The 23,572-nt window shown below is 35.6% G+C and overlaps 1 protein-coding gene across 1 annotated transcript in view; it reads right to left on the reverse strand.

Annotated features, from left to right (window-relative positions):
- Window positions 1-23,572, reverse strand: part of LOC101633639 (complement factor H) — a 52,051-nt gene that overhangs the window by 27,622 nt on the left and 857 nt on the right. Inside the window, exons 2-7 of the mRNA XM_012726961.1 lie at window positions 13,934-14,119; window positions 13,503-13,608; window positions 10,771-10,847; window positions 9,134-9,325; window positions 6,336-6,506; window positions 2,959-3,132 (exon numbers count right to left, since the gene is read on the reverse strand). Coding sequence (XP_012582415.1) covers window positions 2,959-3,132; window positions 6,336-6,506; window positions 9,134-9,325; window positions 10,771-10,847; window positions 13,503-13,608; window positions 13,934-14,119 — 906 coding nt within the window. The remainder of the gene's footprint in view (window positions 1-2,958; window positions 3,133-6,335; window positions 6,507-9,133; window positions 9,326-10,770; window positions 10,848-13,502; window positions 13,609-13,933; window positions 14,120-23,572) is intronic.

Genomic DNA, 23,572 nt, shown 5'->3' on the forward strand with positions numbered 1-23,572 from the left:
CTGAAGCCTTTCTTTAACAAGATTTATATATGATACCTTTTTTTTTTAAAGATTTATTTATTTATGCATAAAGAACTGGGGTACAGGCCAAAGGTGAAGGGGAGGTGAGAGGCTTCACCAGAGACAAAGTGGTAAACAGAACAGGCAGATCAACGAAGTACACTGCTGAGGGGAGCAGTAGGCTGGTCAGGAGAGGTCTGCTGCACCATGTGGATCACCTCCGGGGCAGGAGAATGAACTCATGCTGAAGTAGCTTTAGCTTCTTAGTGCTGTGCTTTAACCCGCTGCGCCTATGGGTTATAGGGAGGGCCTATAGGGAGGGCCTATGATCCTTTTTTTTTTTTTAGATATAGATTCTTGGCCAATGGTCCATAACTCTTATTCTTGACAGAGACTTTACCTCTTTTGAAACTTCAAGTGTTGAGATTAAAATGATCATTTAGTTTCATTCCTCTTGAGTAACAATCTAATTTTTTTTTAAAGATTTATTTATTTATGCATACAGAACTGGGGTACAGGCCAGAGGTGCAGGGGCGGCGAGAGGCTTCACCAGAGACAGAGTGGGGAGCAGAACAGGCAGATTGAGGAAGTACACTGCTGAGGGGAGCAGCGGGCGGGTCAGGAGAGGTCTGCCATGCCATGTGGTCTCCTCCGGGGCAGGCGGGAATCGAACTCATGCGGAAGCGACTTTAGATTCTCAGTGCTGTGCTTTAACCCGCTGCGCCACCAGGGAGGGCCCAACAATCTAATTTTTTATTTACCTCACTTTTTAAAAAATTTGTATTAGTTTTTCTTCATCCTCAATTCTACCAACATTTATCTTATTCAAATTTAAATCTTTGGAGTTTCAGAAACTGATTCTTAAAAAACTTAAATTTCCATAAAACTGTGAAGGAGGAATTTGAACCCTGGGAGTCTGATTTCAGAACAAGTATGGTTAGCCACTTCCAGTAGTGACTCATAAGATATGAATAAAATAAAGTAGACCACTGAGATTTCTTTATAAAAGGTGCACAAAGGGGCGGTCATTTAAAGTATTATTATTGCAAAATGAATCATTGCTATCTTTCTCTTTCTTTGGTACATTCAAATCTTTTTCCTTCTAGTGAGATCAGCCTTGAGCCAAATACAGCATTTCATATGGTGTTGGAATAACACTGAGCTCAGCAAATTTAAAACAACCTCATTCCACCTCTTAACATTGTGGTCTCCTTAAGCAGTATGGGGCTCCAATGTATTGACTCAATTTGATCACAAAATTGACTAAAATATTTACTAGGTTTTAAAGCTATTTCTAGTACTTGGGTAGTTGATTCTTCAAATGCAAGTCCAGGATCTATGGTTATCACTGCTAAATGTCATATTGCTAGATTCAGCCTTAAACTCAGTATTCTATTCATATAATGAATCTGTCCTACTAAAGATTCACTATCATTGCCTCCTGTATCACTTAATTTGTATGGCATTTCCTCTAATCTCTGAAACTATTTGGTGACACAAATAAATAACAGAGTTGGTCTGAGAACATCATCCTGCATCTGATAACCAGATCAATTTACCTAATTTTTTTTTACAAACTATCTGATAATCTAACTAGTCAGTTTCCAAACTAATCTGAAAAAAATGTTAAAAGCTCCTTGTGAAATAATTTGGCTAAGATGGAGATAAGTTGAGCCAGTTTCTTTTTGAGGGACTGTGGTTTGAGGGACTAACCCTGGAATTAACTCTGAGGTCATTAACCCATTATTAGTAGCAACACATTTTCCTTCATAGAATATTCACTTTAATTGTGGTGCATCTTCACAATGAATTGTGAAATATAAAGAGGAGTATGATTGCAGAGATGGAAAATACTTGAAAAAAGACAAAGGAAGCATACCCCCAAAATGAAATATTTTGTCAAATTATGTGACATTTTGCTGAAAATGATAGTTTTAGGAAATTCCACAACCTTTTCAACACTTATTCTTCCCAAACATGGAGCTTAATTCTCCTACTCTAGTGTGTGCTGGACTTAGTGATTCACTTTTAAGGAACAAGTATGCCTAGGGCCTCCTGGTGTCAAAAGGCTTAATTCTTAGTGGTATCAGGCTATTGCCAGCCATTGTGGCATGAGACCATCCCTGGCCAGGGAGGTGGCCCACATGGTACAGCAGACCTCTCTTGTCTCACTGGCTGCTCCCCTCAGCAGTATATTTCAGTCCATCTGCCTGTTCTGCTCCCCACTCTGTCTCTGGTGAATCCTCTCACCTCTTGCTCTCTGGCCTGCACCCCAGTTCTTGCATGCATAATTAAATAAAAATAAATCTATAAATCTTTGGGGAAAAAAAACAACAATATGATTGAACCAACAATGTGGTCTGGAGGCTTCCTACTCTCTCAGATCACTAGTTCCAGTGAAAGTCAGTTGCCCTTTAAAAATCCTGTGGAGAGTCCATGTGGGGAAGTACTGAAGATTCTGGCTAAGTCTTGAAAATGAGCCCTCTTGGAAGCAGCTCCTCAGTCCAGCAGCCCTCAGCTAAATGCAGTGAGTAAACACCCTCACTGCAACACAAGAGACTGATGAGCTAGCCTGCTCAGCCACTCCGGAATTCCTGACCTTTAGAAGCTCTGGGATGATAATGGCTTGTACTTTTAAATCAAGATGGTTTGGGAAAAGTTTGTTTTATAGCAATAAGTAACCAGTGTCAAGATAGTAGTTAGTACTGCTATTATCTAGTATTTTAGCTCACTTATTAGAATTAGTTACAGAAATATGTATTCACAGACATATAGTAACATTGAATAGCAAACAGGAAAAAGATTCACATTTATAAAATGTTTTTGATCCTACTTAGAATTAGCTACTTGGAAAGTCAAAGAAGCTTCTTGTTATATACACAATATGACAAATATTTTGGTTAATTGTATTCACTTTTTTAAAAAAGTCAAATAAAGCAATCCATGAATGTAACTTACAGCTACATCTTGGAGCAGGTACCCAGCCTGTGAGAGTACATTTTACTGTAGTTCCCCGGGTTACAGGATAAAAGCCATTTTTACATTCATATGTGATTTCATCTTCAGTTCTGTACTTGGTCCTTACAGGTTTATAAACACCATTTGGAATGTAAGGATTATTACATGTTACTTCTGAAAAAAAAAAATGAATGGGCAATGTAGGAATGAATATCTATTAAAGTAATCAAGTACATGAAAACAAAGAAAGTAAATATTATTTTTCTTTCACAGCACAAAATGGGAATAAAATTACCACAACATCATATTCTTACCGTATCAGTCATATCCCCCCATATCTCTCATCTGATGTATTTATGTCCCCTGGACTCTATTTCTCCAAAGTTATCACCTACTTCATGATATTCCATATGTATATTACTTTAATGTTCTTTCCACTTTAAATGCCTTGGCTTCTGAAGTTCTCATTAGACTTTTATAAATATTCTGAATCTTTACCTTCCAGCTTTCGGTAGACTGCCTATCCCTGGCCAATTGAAGTGGGCACGGCCATAGGACTTGCATGGCCCGGTGAACTGCATATAAAGGCCACATTTCCCTTTAAGGAGGAGGCTTTAAAAGAACTTATGTAGACTATGTTCTCTTCGCCACAGTGGTAGTAGTGATTTAGGAAGGCCATGGAATGATGATGTCTTTATCCTCTGTTTTTACGATAAATAAATGAGCAGAGTCCCTTCTGAATTACATTGTGAGTGAGCATGAATAGAAAATAAACTTTCGTTTATTAGGCTTCTCAGATATTGGAACCTGTTTTCAAGCCTAGTCCAGGCTTGAAAAGTCTCTTTAGTAGGGGATCAGGTAATAAGTTTCTGCAGCAACTACCCCTCTCTGCTGTTTTAGCAGAGAAGTGGTTTGATACAATACATAACAGTGGTCATGACTGAGTCTAACAAAACCTTTTTTAACAAGAAGGAAAAACTTGATTTGGCTTGTGATCTACAGGGAACTGTCCCTTGACCTAGTATATTGTAAGTCACAAAGTTGTATCCTTTCCATCAACCTTGCTTTATCTCAGTAATAGAACAATTTACAATATTTGTAAACAAGACATCATATTTCATAACTATTGTAAAAGTGTTCTGTAATCGTTTATATTAGTGTTAAGTTAGAGTTTGGATTAAAAACCTATGTGGACATTCACTGTTTTCTGGAACACACTCTATGCCCCCAATTTACTAGTGTTTTGCAATATAAGTGACTCACCCAAAGTCTCCTCATGTAGTGCTGTCATTCCTTCATCAACAGGTAAGTGTTTGCATAGACAAAAAACAACTGAGACTATGAGATGTGAGTTCCCTCAGCTTTTTTCCTTCAACTAACTCTCTCCCTTCAACACTCTTTCAACTTTAGCCATATCTCCTCTGGATTCAAGCAACTCCCTCAGTCTTCACTGGTAAGGTGGATCCCCCTCACCCCCGCCCCATATTTAAACTAGCTTTTCAAACTTTTCATTTATTCCTTTTATCTTTCATTTTGTCTTCACTCTGTCTTAAATGGATATGCAAACTTCTTAATTTTCAACTCCTCTCAACCCTTTCCAGTGTTAGCTAATGTAGTACATTTCTCCTCTCCTCCATAACCAAGATTCTTAAAGTACCATTTTACAATTGCTAGCTTCTAAGATCTTATCCCCTGTCTTCCTGCTTATTACCCTATTACCCAATAGCCTTTGTCTGATCTTCACACATGCCATGCTTATTCCAAATGTGGATTTTTGTTTCCTCTAGAATTTCCTATTGGCACCACTTCAGAGACATTTTCCCTGAAGACCCTACAGATAGTTTGTGAATGAAAAATCCATGCTTTCCAGATGGTTCCACATGAGGATTTGTCTTATTGTTTTCCTTCTCACATTCTCTGTATGACTCAAGACACTTCTATGATTAAAAAGCTGTCACGTATGCTAATAACATCTTTAGTGGATCCCAATATACATATCCAGTTGCAGCTTCACACTGGATCCCATGTATATAATGCTAAGGCATGTCCAACCTATTTTGTGTCAAACTAAGTTGTCACCCTTCTTTACACAGAAAGAGGTAATGGCAAAGAATAGTGTAACCTCTTTCTCTACTCAGGTACCACAGAAGTCACAAAGACAAATAGCCAGACACTACACACCACTAGCCTAATACTGATCTAATATTGTTTTATGTTTATTAACCTCATTCTAAAAATAGTTTTTAATAATGCCTAAAAGAGCATTATTAATAATTCAGTTGTTTAAGAGGATATATTTTTTGAGCTGTTTGTAGACACTAGAAATATATTTTTTAAAGAATAGAATCAACACAAAAGCTAACTTTTGTTTTTGTAAAAGGAAGATCACTAAAACAAGACTTATCCATAGAATGATGAATAATATAATTTAAAAGTTCAGAGGGCTCTTGAGAAGTCAGCTCTTCTTTCCCCCACAGGCTATAAAAGTCAGCCTTCTAGAAGGTCACTTGCCCTCTAATTTCCTGTATGATGATATCATTATTTGTTTCACTCAGTACAATAGCCCACCTCAAAAGCTAACTCACTTTTGTATATGTTTGTAAATATCTCAATATTACCATGTTCAAGCTGTGTCTTCTTTTTTATGATATGATTTCTTATGATTCTTATGATATGACTTAAACTTCTCAAATGTACATGTTCTCTGTTCTAGGCCACTTAAGTTTGAATTTACTCCTTCTAAAATGGGGTAGGCTAAGTAGAACACAATATTCCAGACAATTTTTGTAGAGCAATGAACACAATTCAGATGAATTTTTTGATTCTGTAGAATACCCTTCCCTAATGCAACCTAAAAAAAAAAGTAATGGTTTGGTATTTTAGTGTCATGATCACCACTGATTCATATTAGTGAAATATTTTTCTTTTAACTTTCCATTTAACTCCCTTGTCAACTGAAGGTTTCCTCTTCTGGAGTTAATATAATCTCTTTAAAGATAAATGTTGGGTTTTGGAAGAGCAATTTAATTGTTTGAGAAATGTATATACACTTCTCAGTGATTAAGAAAGCCTGCTATATTTCCAGTTCTGTCACACACTTGTTTTTTGACTATAAACTAACTGACTTAATAAAAGTTTCTGGTCTTCTTTTTTAATGCCTATCTTCAGAGAAAGAGAGAAAGAGTGGGCATCATACCCATTGATCTCAAAAATGGACCTTCCATAAATGCAATTTTAAGATATATTATGTTTCTAATACTTGATTACTTATAAACATTAATATTCAATTGTGAAAAAATAAACTGATTAGCTAAAAGAATTATGTGGATTAAAGTTAAGGTATATAACAAAGGAAATAGAAAGATATACAGTGTTACCTTTACATGAGGGCACCGGAACCCATCCAAATCCAGTGCATACAGCATCTGCTTTTTCACTGTATTCAAAACCCCTGTTACATTTATAGTGAAGTCGTTCATTTTCCTTATAAGTTTTCTTCTGAGAAATAGAATATCCATTTGCAATATCTGGCACCTCACAGGTAAGTTCTAAACAATGAGATTAAATTCCAATATGTTTGTTAAAATTTAAAGGGCTGTGTCCTATATAGTTAAATATAAGGCACAGATTTTGTTTCCTTTAGGCAGGTCAGGCAACCAATCAAAAATTCTGGCCTGTACCCTAGTTCTTGTATGCATAAATAAATCTTAAAAAAAGAATATGTTCATTTCATTTCTGAAGGAAGTTAAACTGTTGATTAAAATTATGTTTTATTTTATCTGGCTTGAGATAATTTTTTCCCTTAAAATAAATAGTGGCCAGTAACATTCATCAGCTGCCTATATAAAACTCAAATAAATAACAAGCTTAGTGTGATGACTTTATCACTAAATGGCCTGTAAAAAATCAAGTAGCTTCCACTTATCGATGACAGAGTAATTCTTGACAAAACACGTAAGTCAAAAAATTTAACTTGCCACATTGCCATTGCATGTCAGGGAAGCAACTGACCTGCTTTTGTGGGCTTACTACCCATCCAAGTTTTCTGTGAAAACTTGGCCATCATCTCTGACACTATTCTCTCTCAGATATTTTACCCAAAGATCATCAAAGCAATAACCAATTATTGTTATAATATAAATATAGAGAATTCTATTTTATAGTTATAATTCTTTATGTTGTAATATATAATATAAAATTAATGTTATAATTACCTAGGTCCTACTTTCCCTCTTTTCTAATCTGTTTTCCTATTTGTTTTTAAATATTAATTTATTTTATGCATACAGAACTGGGGTACAGGCCCGAGGTGCAGGGGCAGCAAGAGGATTCACAGAGATGGAGTGGGGAGCAGAACAGGCAGATTGACTGAAGTACACTGCTGAGGGGAGCAGCGGGTGAGATAGGAGAGGTCTGCCACACCATGTGGGTCACCTCTGAGGGGGCAGGGATCCAATTGGCACTGAAGCTGCTCTAACTATATTGCTGTGCTGCACTTTAACCCGTTGAGCCCCCAGGGCTCTATTTGTAATGAGTGACATTTTCCTTGTCACTTCATTGCTCCATTTAAAAACCTTGATTCCTGTATCAGTCTGAATAAGAACCAATTTCTGGTGTATATAGCACCTCAGACTCCCATAATGTCCTGTCTGCAATCCTTCCCAAACTAATCCCCTTCTTGTATTTTGTAGGCAGCCCCTGAGAACAATGGAAATAGGGCTGCTTCCCACTCAATGAAACCTCCCTGAGTTTGCACCTTCCTTTCTGAGCTTCTCTAGTTTACATGCTGTTTCCTCTCTCAACATCTTCTAAAAAATTCTGATTTTTCCTGTATAGCTCATCTTATGTGTCAGTCATTTCCCAAAAAGACTTTCGCTAACCACAAAAGTGTAGTTACATGAAGTATATCCCTTCCAACAACGTCCAGCATGCATAACATTTGATATAATCTATATCTATGTGTGTGTGTGTCATTATTCACTCAAATGATTTTGTTAGAAAGTTCTTAAGAGGAATGTTTTCTGTACCTCATTATAGGAACGATTAGGCTAAGTGTAAATAATATGGAGATTTTAGAAAAGTTAAAATTTTTTTTTTCAAGTTTTGCCAAAACAAGCAATAGCAAACAAAGTATGGTGCATTTAAATAAACTGAACATAATGCTTCATTATAAAAGCCAGTATCATCAGATTTGTCGTGATGCACAGTATTATAACTGAAAAAAAAAATTTGACTTACAGATCAATATGCTATAACTTACTGATAAAAGTCAAAGATTGGTGTAGTGAATTCAGTTCAATTCATACGAAACTCACAGTGCAAATGTAAAAATCACTTCCCATCTGTGTTATTTAAAATCAGAAAGTCATATGACACATAAGTCAGATGAATAATAAAGTTTTCTCCTTTCAGCTTACAAAGAAAAGAGGCCAATAAATAAAACATTGAAAAATGCTTCAAGCACTTTTATAAAACTTATAGGACCCTCCCTGGTGGCGCAGCGGGTTAAAGCACAGCACTAAGAGGCTTAAGTCACTTCCGCATGAGCACTAAGAGGCTTAAGCCACTTCCGCATGAGTTCGATCCCTGCCTGCCCCAGAGGTGACCCACATGGCTCAGCAGACCTCTCCTGACCCACCCGCTGCTCCCCTCAGCAGTGTACTTCATAGATCTGCCTGTTCTGTTCCCCACTCTGTCTCTGGTGAATCCTCTCACCTTCCGCATCTCTGGCATGTACCCTAGTTCTGTATGAGTAAATAGATAAATCTTAAAAAAAAAAAAAAAAAAAAAAAAAAACAGGAAAAAATTTAAATAGCTGAGTAGCTTGGTTATGGTTAAGAACATGAATGTTCATATCAGATAACCTACAGTTCATACTTCTACCATTTATGTCATCATGACCTTGGACATGTGATTTACCTTCTCTGCAGCACAATTTCTTCAACTATAAATTTGAGGGGAAAAGAGTAAGTGAATCATATAGTCATTTTGAAGCTAAAGTGAGTACACACATAGAATATTTAGATCAAATGTTGGGAAATAGTATGTGCTTAATAAATGTAAGTTATTAATGTTATTCATATTCTTTCAAATGCACAGTGTTTTTGAAATGCCTGTTTTCATGTTAAAGACTAAAATCCTTTGAACAATCAAAAGAACAGAAAATTTATCTTACCCACACACTTTGGGATTCTTTCACTCCAGGTACCATTTGCAGAACAATGTATTTCTTTAGGTGCATCAAGCTTGAAGCCTTTATTGCACTCAAACCTAACCACTTGTCCAAAGATGTAGTCTTCGTCTGATTTCAAAGTGTCGCTGATAATTTTCCCATTCTCTGGTTCTTTCACTGGTAAACACTTAACAACTGAACAAATAAAGAAACAGAGTTCTAATAGAATCTGAAAACTCTATCATGTTAAATAAGCACACATCCATGTATGTATGAAATAATCAACAAGATTGGTGGAAACTGCTTAGATTATTTTTTAAAGAACTATCTGATGTCACTTTTTGTCAGAGATAAATGTCGCTAAGTAAAAAATGATTAAGTTCAACTAATTCTTTTCTATGGGAGTAGACAAAAAAATTACTACTTTGAATAACAGTTTATATTGTTATAGTATTAATGTTAAATAATCGAGCAATAGAAAGCCTTGGATAATTAACTTTCCATTTAAGTTTCAGAATAATGTAACACTATATTTCTAAAAGCTGTAAAGCAAATTTTCTGATCATATGTATTTCAACTGAGAAATGGTCGTTAATTGTGCTTTCTTTTCCATATGAGTGCTCAAAAATAATTTGAGTTTTTCTTTTAATTTGGCTTACTATTTCCCAGTATCTCCTAAACTGTGGGATGATACAAGATGCTCATTAAAATGAAAATTCTGTGGCCATCTCTCTGCTCTGTCACCCCAGATATGTTGATTCAATAGGTCTTTAAACCAAAAATTACACTTTTTAACTCTGGTGATTCCAGTGTAGATGTTCCTAAAACATTTGTCTCCTCCCCTTGTTGCATCAGGATTTTTGAGATGACATTTCTTCTTCCCATTTCCCTACCCACCTTTCTCCCTGTTTCTCTTCATACATGACCCTTCACCTCTCCTTCTTCTGGTCTTCTTTATCTTCTTTTATTCCTTTCTCTCCCTCCTTTTTCTTTACCTCTATGTACTCCTTACTGGAACTTGGAAAGATTATTCAGATAGACCTTTTCATTTCCATGATAACTAGAGACTGGGGTTACATGTTTAATATTTGGAAATAGGATTGGCTTTTGTTCATTCTCACTGTTTGCTTTATGGATTGGTAACAAAGAGCAAAGCTCTCTCCTAGTTCCTGTCTGTTTTTGATAAGACGACCACTAAAAACCTCTCTTTGCAAGCAAGCAGGGTTGCATGTCTAAAGCATGTTTTCCATTTCAACTGTTACCAAGATTCCTACATTTGCATGGTTATTGGCTGAGTGCCTCTTCATAATAATGCTAAAATTCAGACCTTAATTTAAATAATGATACTTGTGGTATATTTAATTTGAATTCAGAAGAAATGAAAATAAATGCAAAATTTCATATCTTTTAATATTTTGAATATTAGGTCAGATAATACTACATTTATATTTCACTATTCAAACCAAATCAATATAGTAATAATAATTTATATTTTCACTCTATACTACATTAGAAACCACAAATAATTTGAGTGAGAAATATTTAATTATAGACTTTAAGGGAATTTTAATGTCAGATATTACAGAAAATGTAGCTATTTTAAGCATTTTAATATACTTGTTAATCAGTTTTACATCTACCTTCACAGAGAGGAATATCATTGGTCCATCCATCTGTTTCACATTCACGGAAATCAATCGCCCCTAACATCTGATACCTGAAAATAAAAAAATAACAGAGTGGTGAGTTAATGAGTGTTTACATATAGCTTTAAATTCAAAATCATTCTGAATGTACAAAATCCCCATTTCAGGGAAAATTAACAGGGTGTGCATTTTCTTTTGTATCAGCTGTTCTTTTTTTGCCTTATTTTTCTTTCTTAAGCTCTTTTTCTCTTAGGCCTTCAAGTCCTCAGGTCCATAGACTTAAATAATCACAGTTCTTGATTCAGAACACAAATTTCACACACAATCCATTTCTATTTTGTCCTTGAGTCAGCTGTACTTAACAATCTAAAATGTAATATCAAAAGCAAAAGCTAAAAACATGATAGTAGCAAACAGCTAATCATATGTTACTTTTGTCCAGTACATTTCCCCCAATTCCTAGTTTCATGAGTGTAAGATCCTGAACACTTTGGGCTTTTAACATCATCAACAACAGTGCTGACCCAAGTTGCTTGGTGTGTGTTTTATTTTCAATTCTTGTCTTCACCTCCTACCTCCATTCTAGTGATTCTTTCTAGAATATGGTCAAACAGTCATGTTTGCTTTTGTAACCCATTCAAAATGGAATTTACTTAAATGTAGGAGTATATGGGACAAGAGTTTGTCCATAAATATGTTGGTAATTGGGAAAAATAATGGCCATTGTCACAGCCAGGCAAAAATATCAGAAAAAAATCTTGCAGAATTCTTCCTTAAAACTACCTGCCTGTGGGCCCTCCCTGGTGGCGCAGCGGGTTAAAGCACTGCACTGAAGCTAGAGCCACTTTCACATGAGTTCGACTGCCGCCTGCCCGGGAGGTGACCACATGGTGTGGCAGACCTCTCCTGACCCGCCCGCTGCTCCCCTCAGCAGTGTACTTCATCTATCTGCCTGTTCTGCTCCCTACTCTGTCCCTGGTGAATCCTCTCACCCTCTGTATCTCTGGCCAGTACATCTTTAAAAAAAAAAAAAAAACTACCTGCCTGTGGCCCTCCCTGATGGTGCTACGGGTTAGGACGCAGCACTGTAAGCTGGCCACAGTCGCGTGAGTGGAGTTGGATCCCAGCCCGGGAAGTAATCCACATGGCCGCAGCAGACCTCTCCTGTCTCTCCCGCTGCTCCCCTCAGCAGTGTACTTTGTCTATCTGCCTGTTCTGCTCCCCACTCAGTCTCTGGTGAAGCCTCTCACCGCCCCTGCACCTCTGGCCTGTACCCCAGTTCTGTATGCATAAATAAATAGATCTTAAAAAACAAAACAAAACAAAACAATACCTGCCTGTAGTTAATAAAACTAGGTATCCATTTTGAATACCCTTACAAGTAGCTAGTATCCAACAGAGAGAAAATAACTAGGGACAAGGAATCAAGAATGTAGGCTGAATGGGTATAAACAAACAACTAGACAGTTAGGTTACATAATTGGATAAAAGATTTATTTTCTCTTAGATAAAACAGTCCTTCAATAAACACTTTAAATAGCATAAGTGTTCTGTTTTCTAACCTTATATACTTCAAAAACTTTCATTTCACTAAGAAATATCTAAATCTGTTAGAGACCCAAACTATGTAACAGAGATAGTGACTAGTCTATTAAATCTATAGCCCTTTACACAACATAGAGGCAAAGATGATTTAGAAAGAGCCAAATTCAGAGGCAATTATATTGCTTATTTCTTTACCAAATTATAAATTTTACTTATAGTGAGATTTAAAGAATCTGCTAGAAGAAATCTATGAGTTTTGATCCCTTTTTCCAGGGTGGATCTCAAAGGAGCCAGAATATCCTGGATTAAAGGAGCTTTTTCAGAGGTAAAGACAGGAACAGACCAGCAAGTTTAGACCTAGATTTTCTTAATCTGTTTTGGCCACATATAATAAAATCAGTATTAATGAGTGAAGGTTGTGCTAAAAGTGCCTTTGAAAAACTCCCTTAGACAGTGATAAAAGAGTGACTAAATTCCTAAGAACTGATGTTTAAAGGGGGCCTACAATATCTCAGATACTCTTCTAAGGATTTCTAGTGTCATTTTTCTTATTATTTTTTAACCTAACTGGGAATAATAAGGGAGAAAGAACACTGATGAAATAACAGTGCTAAGATTAGCCATGAAAAACTCAGTGGTGCTAAAGAACACAGTTAATGACCATGAAAATAGTAGCATTTTTGGTCAATGTGATAAGAATAATTTTCAGATCCATGGAACTTTTAAGATTAGTCATTATTATTTCAATATATTTAAAAGTTTTGCTTCTCCTAAATTTTGAAAGACTTTATCAAAATAAGTACTATGCATCTAATTTTGTTATCATTCCCATTGTCCTGACATAGTGAACTCCCATAATGCTCTGCACATTATATAGTGACAGAATGTTAGTGAGGACTTGTTGAAGTGAATCCTTATTTGTAATGCATACAATTTCCCCACCTTCTTTAACCACCTTATCAAAATCATTTTAATTCATTTTATTTTTTCAGTTTTGAGAAAACATGATATCCAAATATAACCATTTCTTTCATAGAATAGTTTTCAAATTATTCATGTTAGTTGTAAAAATTCTCAGATAAATACAGTAATCTGAAAAATATAAATAAGTACCATTCCTATTGTCATCACAAATGGGAAATTATCTCAATTACAGTCTTCTTTGAATATTGACTACATACCCCTCATTGCAGGTATAAACAACTTTTGCACCATATTCAAATGCATTTCCTACTGCAAGTCGGAAAGAACCAAAGGGAGTATCTCCAGGATGTCCACAGGGTTTTTCTAAAATGAAGAATATTGTAAAATGTTAGTGGATAACACAGAGAAACACATTTTATATAGGAGTTCAATAACAACTATATTTGATATTACATTTGGAAGAATTGAAAATAAGATGAAAATAAAAATGACAGTTACTATTTTAAAAATGAGCTTCTCTGTGAGTTTTGTTTTGTTTTAATTTTGGGAAGATTGTGGACTCTGTAGGAATAATGCTGGTGTATAGTTTTGTATTTCAGTCCCCATGGTGATGTAATTTGGCTTGGTACATTTATCAGTATTTTCAAAACTAAAAATTCTCACAAATTTTATCAGTGTCAATACTTACTTCGACATACCCTTGATGGATGAAGGGGGATCCATTTTCCACTCTTGCAGGCCATGGTAATAGTTCCAAGGGTTCTGTATCCAGGGCGGCATTTGTATGTAGCCAGAGTCCCCTCTGCATATGATTGCTCAAACCAGGAGCCTGACAGAATTTCTATTTCTTTCTTTGGAGGTGGCTCATTACAATCTAAGAACAATAAAAACAAAATAGCGATTAAAGTGGCTACTTAAATATACCATGTATTTAGGTTAGGTTGGTTTTGTTTTGTAAATCCTTGTATAGTTGCTAGCCCATTCAAATTTTTCTCTCTATCTTTCACATAGAAAAACTTAACCTTACAGAAGGTGACTCTATATAAATCTGTAAGAATTAACTTTCCAGAAAATAGTCATAACTTATTATATTATTATTAACTGCTCCATGGTATTTTACTGTTCATTCATTAATTTGGAATATGTTTATTGGGCGGTGTTGTCAGTACTAAAGGGAAAATTTAATAAAAGAAAATTTTCATTTAGTAAGGGAGTTATCAAATAAGTCATCAAAGTGATGTATAATATGCATTAGAGTATAATATGCTTTTATTTTTCTAACTATAACTAATTCTATTTAGATAAATTCTTCTTAGAAACTCAATTTAGAAAAAAAGCATGGTTAAGACGAGGCAAAAATTACATGAGATTCCAAAAGTGGATAGAATGGGATAAAACAGAATTACAGTTCTATTGCAAATTGAAAAACAAGAATCACAAATTGTGTGTGTGTGTGTGTGTGTGTGTGTGTGTTGAAAGGGATTAGAAATTGTGGCAACAAAGAGAATTATATAAATTAAACCAAAGTGCCTGTTTTGGGCAAACACATTGTCTCCAGCCACCTTTCACCTGGTTATGTTTGTTAAGTCTAACTATAGGTTGAAGATAAGACTTTGGATAAGGAAGAATGTGGCTTCTGGAGATGTATTTGATATGAAAAATTTAGAAATTTTGCAGAACCAGGATGATATACTGGAGTCTAGGATGTTTATTAAAACTGGCATTTAATTTCCTACAATCTAATGGGAAAAGTCCCAAGCAGAAAAGGAACCTGTTTCAAATACACAACTGGTGTTTTATCAAGACATCTGCCATATTTGAAAGTCACCTGGAGATTTCAGAGGAGCGGTTAAAAAAGCAGAGTAGGAAGATAAACCTTACAACCTCTTTTGAGATGAAATAGGTAGAAAGAAGACAGATTCTTGATAAATAGCACTAAAAGTTCAATACCTTGAGTCTTTTGAACCAAGAAATGGATTGCCAAACTAAAAGTTCAATTCAAGTTTAGTGAATTCAATTCCTCACTGGAGCAAGACATTAGACTGTTTTTCAGTGGTGCTGAGTTTATATTTTTACTTCTCACCAGGCACGCTTATTTTTGTATTGCTAGTCTCCTTTCCTTAGTTGGTTTTATAATCATCTTTAAACATTTTATTCTAGAATTTCACTGAAAAGGCAAGTGGAAAATATACCACAGTGGAATGCCTTCAGAGAGAGCACCCATAAAGGCCATATGTACAACTTCCCATACAACAGAAAACTATGCTTGAAACTACATTTATGTAATAGTATTTGTAAAGACTCCGGAGTACTAGTTTTCTTTTGATGTTTTTGTCTGTCAAATAAATAGCACTTTTATATTAGGGATTCCACATTAGTTTAAATTTTATAAACTATGTAAATATACCTTTTTTCCACTAGATGGTGCTAATACCCTATCATAAAAACCCACCACCTCCTAACTCTCTCAAGCTAGAGTTTTGGGTTTTAATATTACATTTGTGTTCATGCCTTATGTGGAATTTTTCTGTTCCATTGCAAACTAACATGTGTGTTTTCAATTTTCAGAATTTAGATCCATATTATGATGTTCTGGTTAGTTGGGGAAAATTAGTTAAATTTTAAATGTAGAGGTCAATTTTCCAATAATATATTATTGGAAATAATAATGAGTAGAGAACAATTTTCCAATAATATTTTAATATTTCAGTAAACTTAGTTTGTATTCTGTTGTTAAACTAATGAAAGAAGAGAATAGTACATTTTTTTCATCAATTAGTCTATTTGACTTTAAATTAATTTTATGAAAATAATGCATCTACCAAGAGAGAAATCCATCCAGAAAAAAAAAAGAAAAAAATCACCCCATTTTCACCCTAACTCCATTTTCCCATATTTCAACTACAATCTTCTTCTAGAATCTGAGTTCTGACTATCATTTGTGACCTTGTCTATGAAACAGCTTCCTAACTAGATGCTAAACCTCTGCCCTCCCATGTGCCACATAGGATTTTTGCAAGTTTATGTCCTTGCTGTGATCTAAATTCTCCTGACTTCCATTTACCTAAAAAGCATTCCAAACTCTCCCCCATGTCCTTGGATAAGGCCTTTCTCTCTGACCTTATCCTGTAACCTCTCCCATCTACTCGTAAAGCCAAAGCCAACCTGTTTACTTATTTGCATTTTGTTCACAACTGAAAATGTATTCTCCCTGCCGCCACTACCTCAGGCCTTTTGTACATAGTGTTTTTTATCTTCTTAAACACTTTTACGTCAAACTTTTGATGACTGGCACATCTTTCAGGCTCTATTCATATGTTACCTCCACAAAGTACTCTACTTATATCTAGTCTCAAAGTCCAGTCTCATTCTCCATGCTTCACTGCCCCACATCTGGTATTTTCCCTCAGTTCCTACTTTATATACTTCACAACATAATTCCTCATTGACGATCATTTCACTAGGATTTCATCAAACCTCCCATCAAAATGTAAGCTCCCTGAAAGTAAGGATCATCTATGCCCTATTTTTCAAATTGGGAGATTTTCATTAAGGCCCAGATCCTCTAACTCAGATATACCTCCTATCTACTTTTGTTCTCCTGTTACTCAGTATATTGAGTACAAGTTTGTCTCATTTTCCAGAAATAGAACATCCTATAAAACCTGTCATAAGTCACAATTGCTGTAAGAGAAGAATTGCCATTAATTTATATGGAATAAATTGTGTTCCCAAACACACACACACACACACAATAACCCAAAGCATCATACCAAAGCCACATGAAATCTAAAATAACACTAATATATAGTAAAAGCAGGAATGCTATAGAGGAGTCTGTATAAAGTAGTTTCTGGGGGAAAAGCATGGTTTCTAATTACACAAAAAAGTGTTATTTTAGCCTAAGTTAGACTGTTGTCAAACATATACCACAAATACATTTGCTTTAATTAAATTGACGTTTGAAAAAATAGAATGGGGGGGATGTCCTAAATAGGCAGCATTAAAATATTTCCAAAAGTACAAAAACTTTTTGAGATAGGGTTTTTTGAAACATTTTATTTTTTTGAACAGACATCTCATTTTCTTAAGTTCTAAGTTAATGAGTAAACTAAGCTGTCCTATGTCTAAGTGTATACCTAGGTTTAAACAATTAATATTTCATCACATGATCACATGTATTTATATATGAATTAAATGCCAATCAGTTTTTTTTTTAAGATTTTTATTTATTTATTCATATAGAACTGGGATACAGGCCAGAGATACAGAGGGTGAGAGGATTCACCAGAGACAGAGTGGGGAGCAGAACAGGCAGATCGATGAAGTACACTGCTGAGGGGAGCAGCGGGCGGGTCAGGAGAGGTCTGTCTCACCATGTGGATCTCCTCCGGGGCAGGCGGGAATCGAACTCATGTGGAAGTGACTTTAGCTTCTTAGTGCAGTGCTTTAACCCGCTGAGCCACCAGGGAGGGCCGCCAATCAGTTTTTTTTTTTAATGATTTATTTATACTTACAAAACCGGGGTACAAATCAGAGGTGGGGGGGGGTGTTGAGAGGATTCACCAGAGTGGGGGGGCAGTTTTTTTACAGAAACTACTTGCGTGAACTTTTTTACACACTTGATTTGACTTTCTGATTTAAAACTATTCAGTCGATGAATAAGGAAAATGAGTAGATTTGCTTTTAGTAGGAATAGAAATCATTTTGCTTTAGTTAAGGGACATTCTTAAAATTTAAAAGGGTAGTCTTTTAAAAATTTAGCAGTGAAAATAATTCTAGAATCTTCTAGTTTTAAATTTATAATACATTTAGAATAATTTTTTAAAAGATTTATTTATTCACACAGAACTGGGGTACAGGCCAGAGGTGCAGGGGCGGTGAGCGGATTCACCAGAGACAGAGTGGGGGTGCAGAACAGGCAGATCATGAAATACACTGCTGAGGGGAGCAGTGGTCAGGTCGGGAGAGGTCTGCCGCGCCATGTGGTCACCTCCAGGGTGGGGAACGAACTCATGTGGAAGTGGCTTTAGCTTCTTAGTGCTGCGCTTTAACCCGCTGTGCCACCAGGGAGGGCCACATTTAGAACAATTTTAAAGGTACTTCTGGCTTAAAATCATTTTACAATGAGAAAATGGGAGAATAACTGATAGTTGTAATATTTTGTAGAATAATAAGTGTATTATAATTAGTGATGAAACAAGTTACTATCAAGACACAACTTAGATGTTCCATCAAAATCAAATTTCTTGAAATTTCTTCTAAGTAATACCTAACATAACTATAGTTCAAGTCAAATTGTTAGCTTCTTAAAATAAAGTGTTCAGCCTCTCCCTGGTGGCACAGCGGGTTAAAGCACAGCACTATGAAGCTAAAGTCACTTTCACTTCCGCATGAGGTCCATCCCTGCCTGCCCCAGAGGTGACCACATGGCGGGGAGACTTCTCCTGACCCACCTGCTGCTCCCCTCAGCAGTGTGCTTTATCAGTCAGCCTGTTCTGCTCCCCACTCTGTCTCTGGTGAATCCTCTCACCACCCCTACACCTCTGGCCTGTACCCCAGTTCTGTATGAACAAATACATTTTAAAAAAATTGTTCATATATAGAAAAAATTTTCATAAATTTTGACAGATTACTATTTAAAAAGGAGCTTAGTCATAGGTGACATTAAAATGAAGACCCTGAAATGACTTAGCATTTAAATAATTGTCAGTTGAATCTTAAGAATAAGCATTAAAAGAGAAAGGGAAAGAGCACAATACACGCAGCACTCAATTTTACCTGCAGTACTGGCAGAAATTAAATTGATGGAACAATCAAAGAAATGGGAGATGATTTCAGTCCTACAATTTTACAGAACTTTGTTCTAACGAACCCTCGATGTTTCCTCAGTCGTCAATGTCTTCCTCCTCATTCTCACCTGGCTAACTCCTATTCAGCCTTCAAAACCTGCCCTAAATGCTGTATCAGTGCTAACATTCTCTCTTCTGAATCCACCTCTATCTAATTAACTCCTGGTCTCTTACACTGTTCCATCCTTTTATCCCATTTGGGGACATGTCTTCTCCAAATGTTGCTATAGTGTCTTGTTTATCTGTACCATGATACTTTATATAATAAGTTAAAATAAATTAATAAAAATGTAATAATTACTCCTTTTGTTTTCCCCACTAAGGGACTGTTTTTAGAAAATTTGTTACAATGCCAGCACTTACCTGTCATTCACAATATAATTATGTAAATAAACAAATGCACACATATGAAATTATCTGGGAGTCTTTTCAGTACATCTGTAGGTTATGGACAAGCTGTGGAAGCAGATAGTACATAGTAGTAAATATAGAAGTGTAAGAAAGCATGGGAGCACAGATTGAGTGTATTTGAAGATCTGTTGCATGAACCCGAGAAAGTCTAGCATCCATAATTCCATTGTGCATCTTGTCTAATTGTTTGAGTTTGAATTTATGTTATGCTTTTTGAAGGCAGGGATCATTTTCATTTAGGCCCATAAAAACTTGGGGGAACCTTTGAAAGGACATTTCCAAAATCATTTTTCTATCTATTACATTTCTGGCTAACAAGGTTTATGAGAAACTTGGCTTTCTCAGTTAAAATGTCAAAACAAATAAGCGTGCTCTGTCAAAATTTTTTTCCCTTTCCTTTTATTCTTTTTGTGATTTTTTCCCCTGATACTTTACTTTCTGAATCATTTTTATAAATTTTCCTAATAATTTTAAATTAAAAGTGTGACACTTTTTCCTACTATATTGTATCCTTTTTCTGCACTATGTTCTGAGGCTTGCTGAAGTTGTTAAGAGGAAATGGATAAAATGCACATGAGTTAAGTGAGGGTGGGGTACACTGGTTGGCAGAATCTAGTCAGGTAAAGAAGATGCATAGGATGGGAGGGAGGAGGCATGGCTGGGATGAAAGGCAAGTGGCAGTGGCAGTGTTGAACAGCAATTAGGGCTGACCAGATTAACATAGGTCGTTAGGCTTTGGCTCAAGCCTTATCGATCAAAGGTTAAAAGCTAATGTATTTACTAGCCTGTCAATATGTATTTGGGAACTTCTAGTTATGAATAACTTTGGCAATATTTAAATAATTCAGCTTCAGATTATATGCTGTAAAAGAGTTGCAATTCCCAGCAAGTGCCCAAACTTCATTAGGGAATATGCAGCTTTCACACACCTCTTCTCAGTGCATTCCCGCGGGCATTATCTCTCCCTCCTCATGATGCTCTGTACACCCATCAGATATCTCCCACCTAGGAATACCTCACTTTCCAGAATAGCTGAGTCCTGTTCTTACTTTATCATCCATTTCTACCTCCTCCCATAAATATTGTTGACAATAAATTAGCAACCTATAACAATTCACAGTAAATGGTGAATTTAACTGTCCCAAAGCACATGTTGAGGATATTTCTTGAATTTGTGATATTAATGTAAAACATTTTAAAAGGAAAGAAGTTGTCCTATTGCATAACTTTAAATCACACCATATAGGTTAATATTCATACTATTATCCCTGAAAATGTGGGGCTTTGGAGGGTGGTGAAGAGGAATTTAAAATGGACTTTAGTATTATCAGCCACTCTCACAAGTTTTCTGGACTAGACAACTACTCAAAATATTCAGATATATCCTTATAAAAATAATTTTATCAATATATAATTTGTGTAATTATATCAATTTTTCTATGTTAGGGTTTACTAAAAATTGAAGCCATCTTATACGTGAAACAATATAACATATAAAAATTAAATTCTCTCTGATGAGACAGAATCTCTTGCTACTTGTTCATGCTGTATTTCAGTCCCTGAAAGATGAACATTTTTGCTCATTAACCCTCTATAATTTGAAAACATATATCTTCCATACATCATAGCCAATGTGTACATGGACACATTTCAGTATTGTTTTAATTTATTTGCTTGCTTCCTTCTAGAATTTCTGGGTTGCATCCTAATTGCAAAGGTATATAATTTTATACCTTAAATCTAAGAGGGCAACATGAAAAGACTTGTCATAATAAGTTCCAGAAAACAAAAAATGTATGGCATGGGCAAATAGCTGCCATTATCAACTTCCTCCTGCACACCTGGGCAGATTCTCAGCAGCCTGTGGCAGCAACGGTAGCTGAGACCTTTCACAGCAAGGAAACAAATAATGGTCCTTCTAAAAACAAGGACTATACAGACATACAACCCAGCTGCACTAAAAAAGATACTACTGATTTGTAAATTCTTGCATTTGTTACTTCTCTTTAGTATACAAAAGTGGTTTTTGCCTTATTTATTTTTATTTTTTACATCATTCTTCAGTTTGTGCATTTTTCATCTCAGTTGTAAGCCCTTAAGGAATCTTCACTCTTAATGGCAGAAGCAATTTATGAATTGCCTTATTGTGTTTAGTTGAGTAAAGCAGGCTGTGATATGTATTCATAATGTCTTTTCCAATTTAACAGACAATTCTCAATTTAGTATTTCAATGTATTATTCCATGTGTTTACTTCAAGATGAGAAGTAAACAAAGGCAAATGCTGAAATATATTTGCATTTTTTAAAAAAGATTTATTTCTTTATGCATACAGAACTGGGGTACAGCCAGAGGTGCAGGGGTTTGAGAGGCTTCACCAGAGGCAGAGTGGGGAGCAGAACAGGCAGATCGACGAAGTACACTGCTGAGGGGAGCAGCGGGCGGGTCAGGAGAGGTCTGCCCCGCCATGTGGATCCCCGGCGCTGGGGATCCAACTCGCACTGAAGCGGCTGCCTCCAGCTTGCAGTGCTGTGTCCTAGACGTTGCGCCACCATGGAGGGTCCATATTTGCATATTTTTAATGGTCAGGGATACTGGGTTGAACAAAATTTCTTTTAGCAGATTAATGGAATTGATTGACATTTCAAACTAATTTAATTTCAGAACACTTTGGGGGGTAAGGAATAAAATAGCAGTTCTATATTCAGTAAAAATTCAGCAGATTTCTTTGTGCATTGTGTGCTTTTGTAAAAATTATGAGATTAGCATAAGTGTTGTTTTAAATACAAAGGCTGTATTTTATCTACTAGAAAGTAGCCAGATTTTGTCATTCTTACTATAATATGTTCAGCTCACAAGCAGAAAGTGTATTACATTTACATAAATATAAAATACAAGGCAAATGAGTCAGCTGGAATTAATTACGTAAGATTAAATCACTAATTTCTATCTCTTATACTTTATAGCATCCAATTTTAATAATATTTCAATTTCTACTTTGTAATCACTTACACTGCTTGATTAAACTTCACATCAATTCTTGCTTTTTAAATTTGAGCCAAAAATAATACAAGTCTTTAGAACATGTACCTGACAAATGATGCCTACATAAAAACTCAGCCAACAATATTTAAATTAGAAAAACTAAAAGCATAACTATTAGAGAAACAACTTATGCAAAGAAAAAACTATCACTGCAATGGTGGTAACAGCATTGTCCCAAAACTTTGCCAAACAATAAATGGTAATATTTTACCTATAAGTATTAATGATCATGTTTATATATGCAGGACAATAATTGTGTATCTAGTTTTTAAAATGATTGAATATGATGTGTACTACCTATAAAAAAAAAAGCACATTAGAAAATTTATCTGAAAAAGGGTTTTACCTTTCAAAAAGTATTAGACACCTTTGAATAAACCTAACAAAATTATGAAAGGATTTAACAACAACAAAAAAGACAATGCCTTCATTTTCTTGATTGAAGGACCCGCCAGGGCAGAGGTTCTGTATTATTTGCTAAAGCTCCTCAGTGTTTCCATGCTGCCATGGAGTAAGAAGCATTCAATCAAAATCTTTTGACTTAGTGAAAAGTTTGGAGATTTATGTAGGTAGTTCATTTGGTTTAAATGTCAGTTAAACATCTACTGCCAGCCATGAACTAGTAAATTTCTTCCAAAAAGGAACTTCTTAATCCATGGAGAAATAGTGATGACTTAAATTTAATTATGAATTCAGAAATTATATTATTCACATCAGAAAAACTCCTACACTCATATTCTCTGTAAAGACTGCTCTTGCAGAGTATCTTATAGCCAACCACAGGGAAAAAAAGACCTACTGAAAGATCATGTTACAAAGACTATGTGTTCAATATTTTCAAGTTTACACACTATTGTAATTTTTTTTTAAAGATGTATTTATTTAAGCATACAGAGCTGGGGTACAGGCCAGAGGTGCAGAGGCAGTGAGAGGCTTCACCAGAGACAGAGCGGGGAACAGAACAGGCAGATCAACGAAGTACACTGCTGAGGGGAGCAGCGGGCGGGTCAGGAGAGGTCTG

The sequence above is a fragment of the Condylura cristata genome, unplaced genomic scaffold (assembly GCF_000260355.1).
Source record: "Condylura cristata isolate star-nosed mole 26May11 unplaced genomic scaffold, ConCri1.0 scaffold00018, whole genome shotgun sequence".
NCBI lineage: Eukaryota > Metazoa > Chordata > Mammalia > Eulipotyphla > Talpidae > Condylura > Condylura cristata.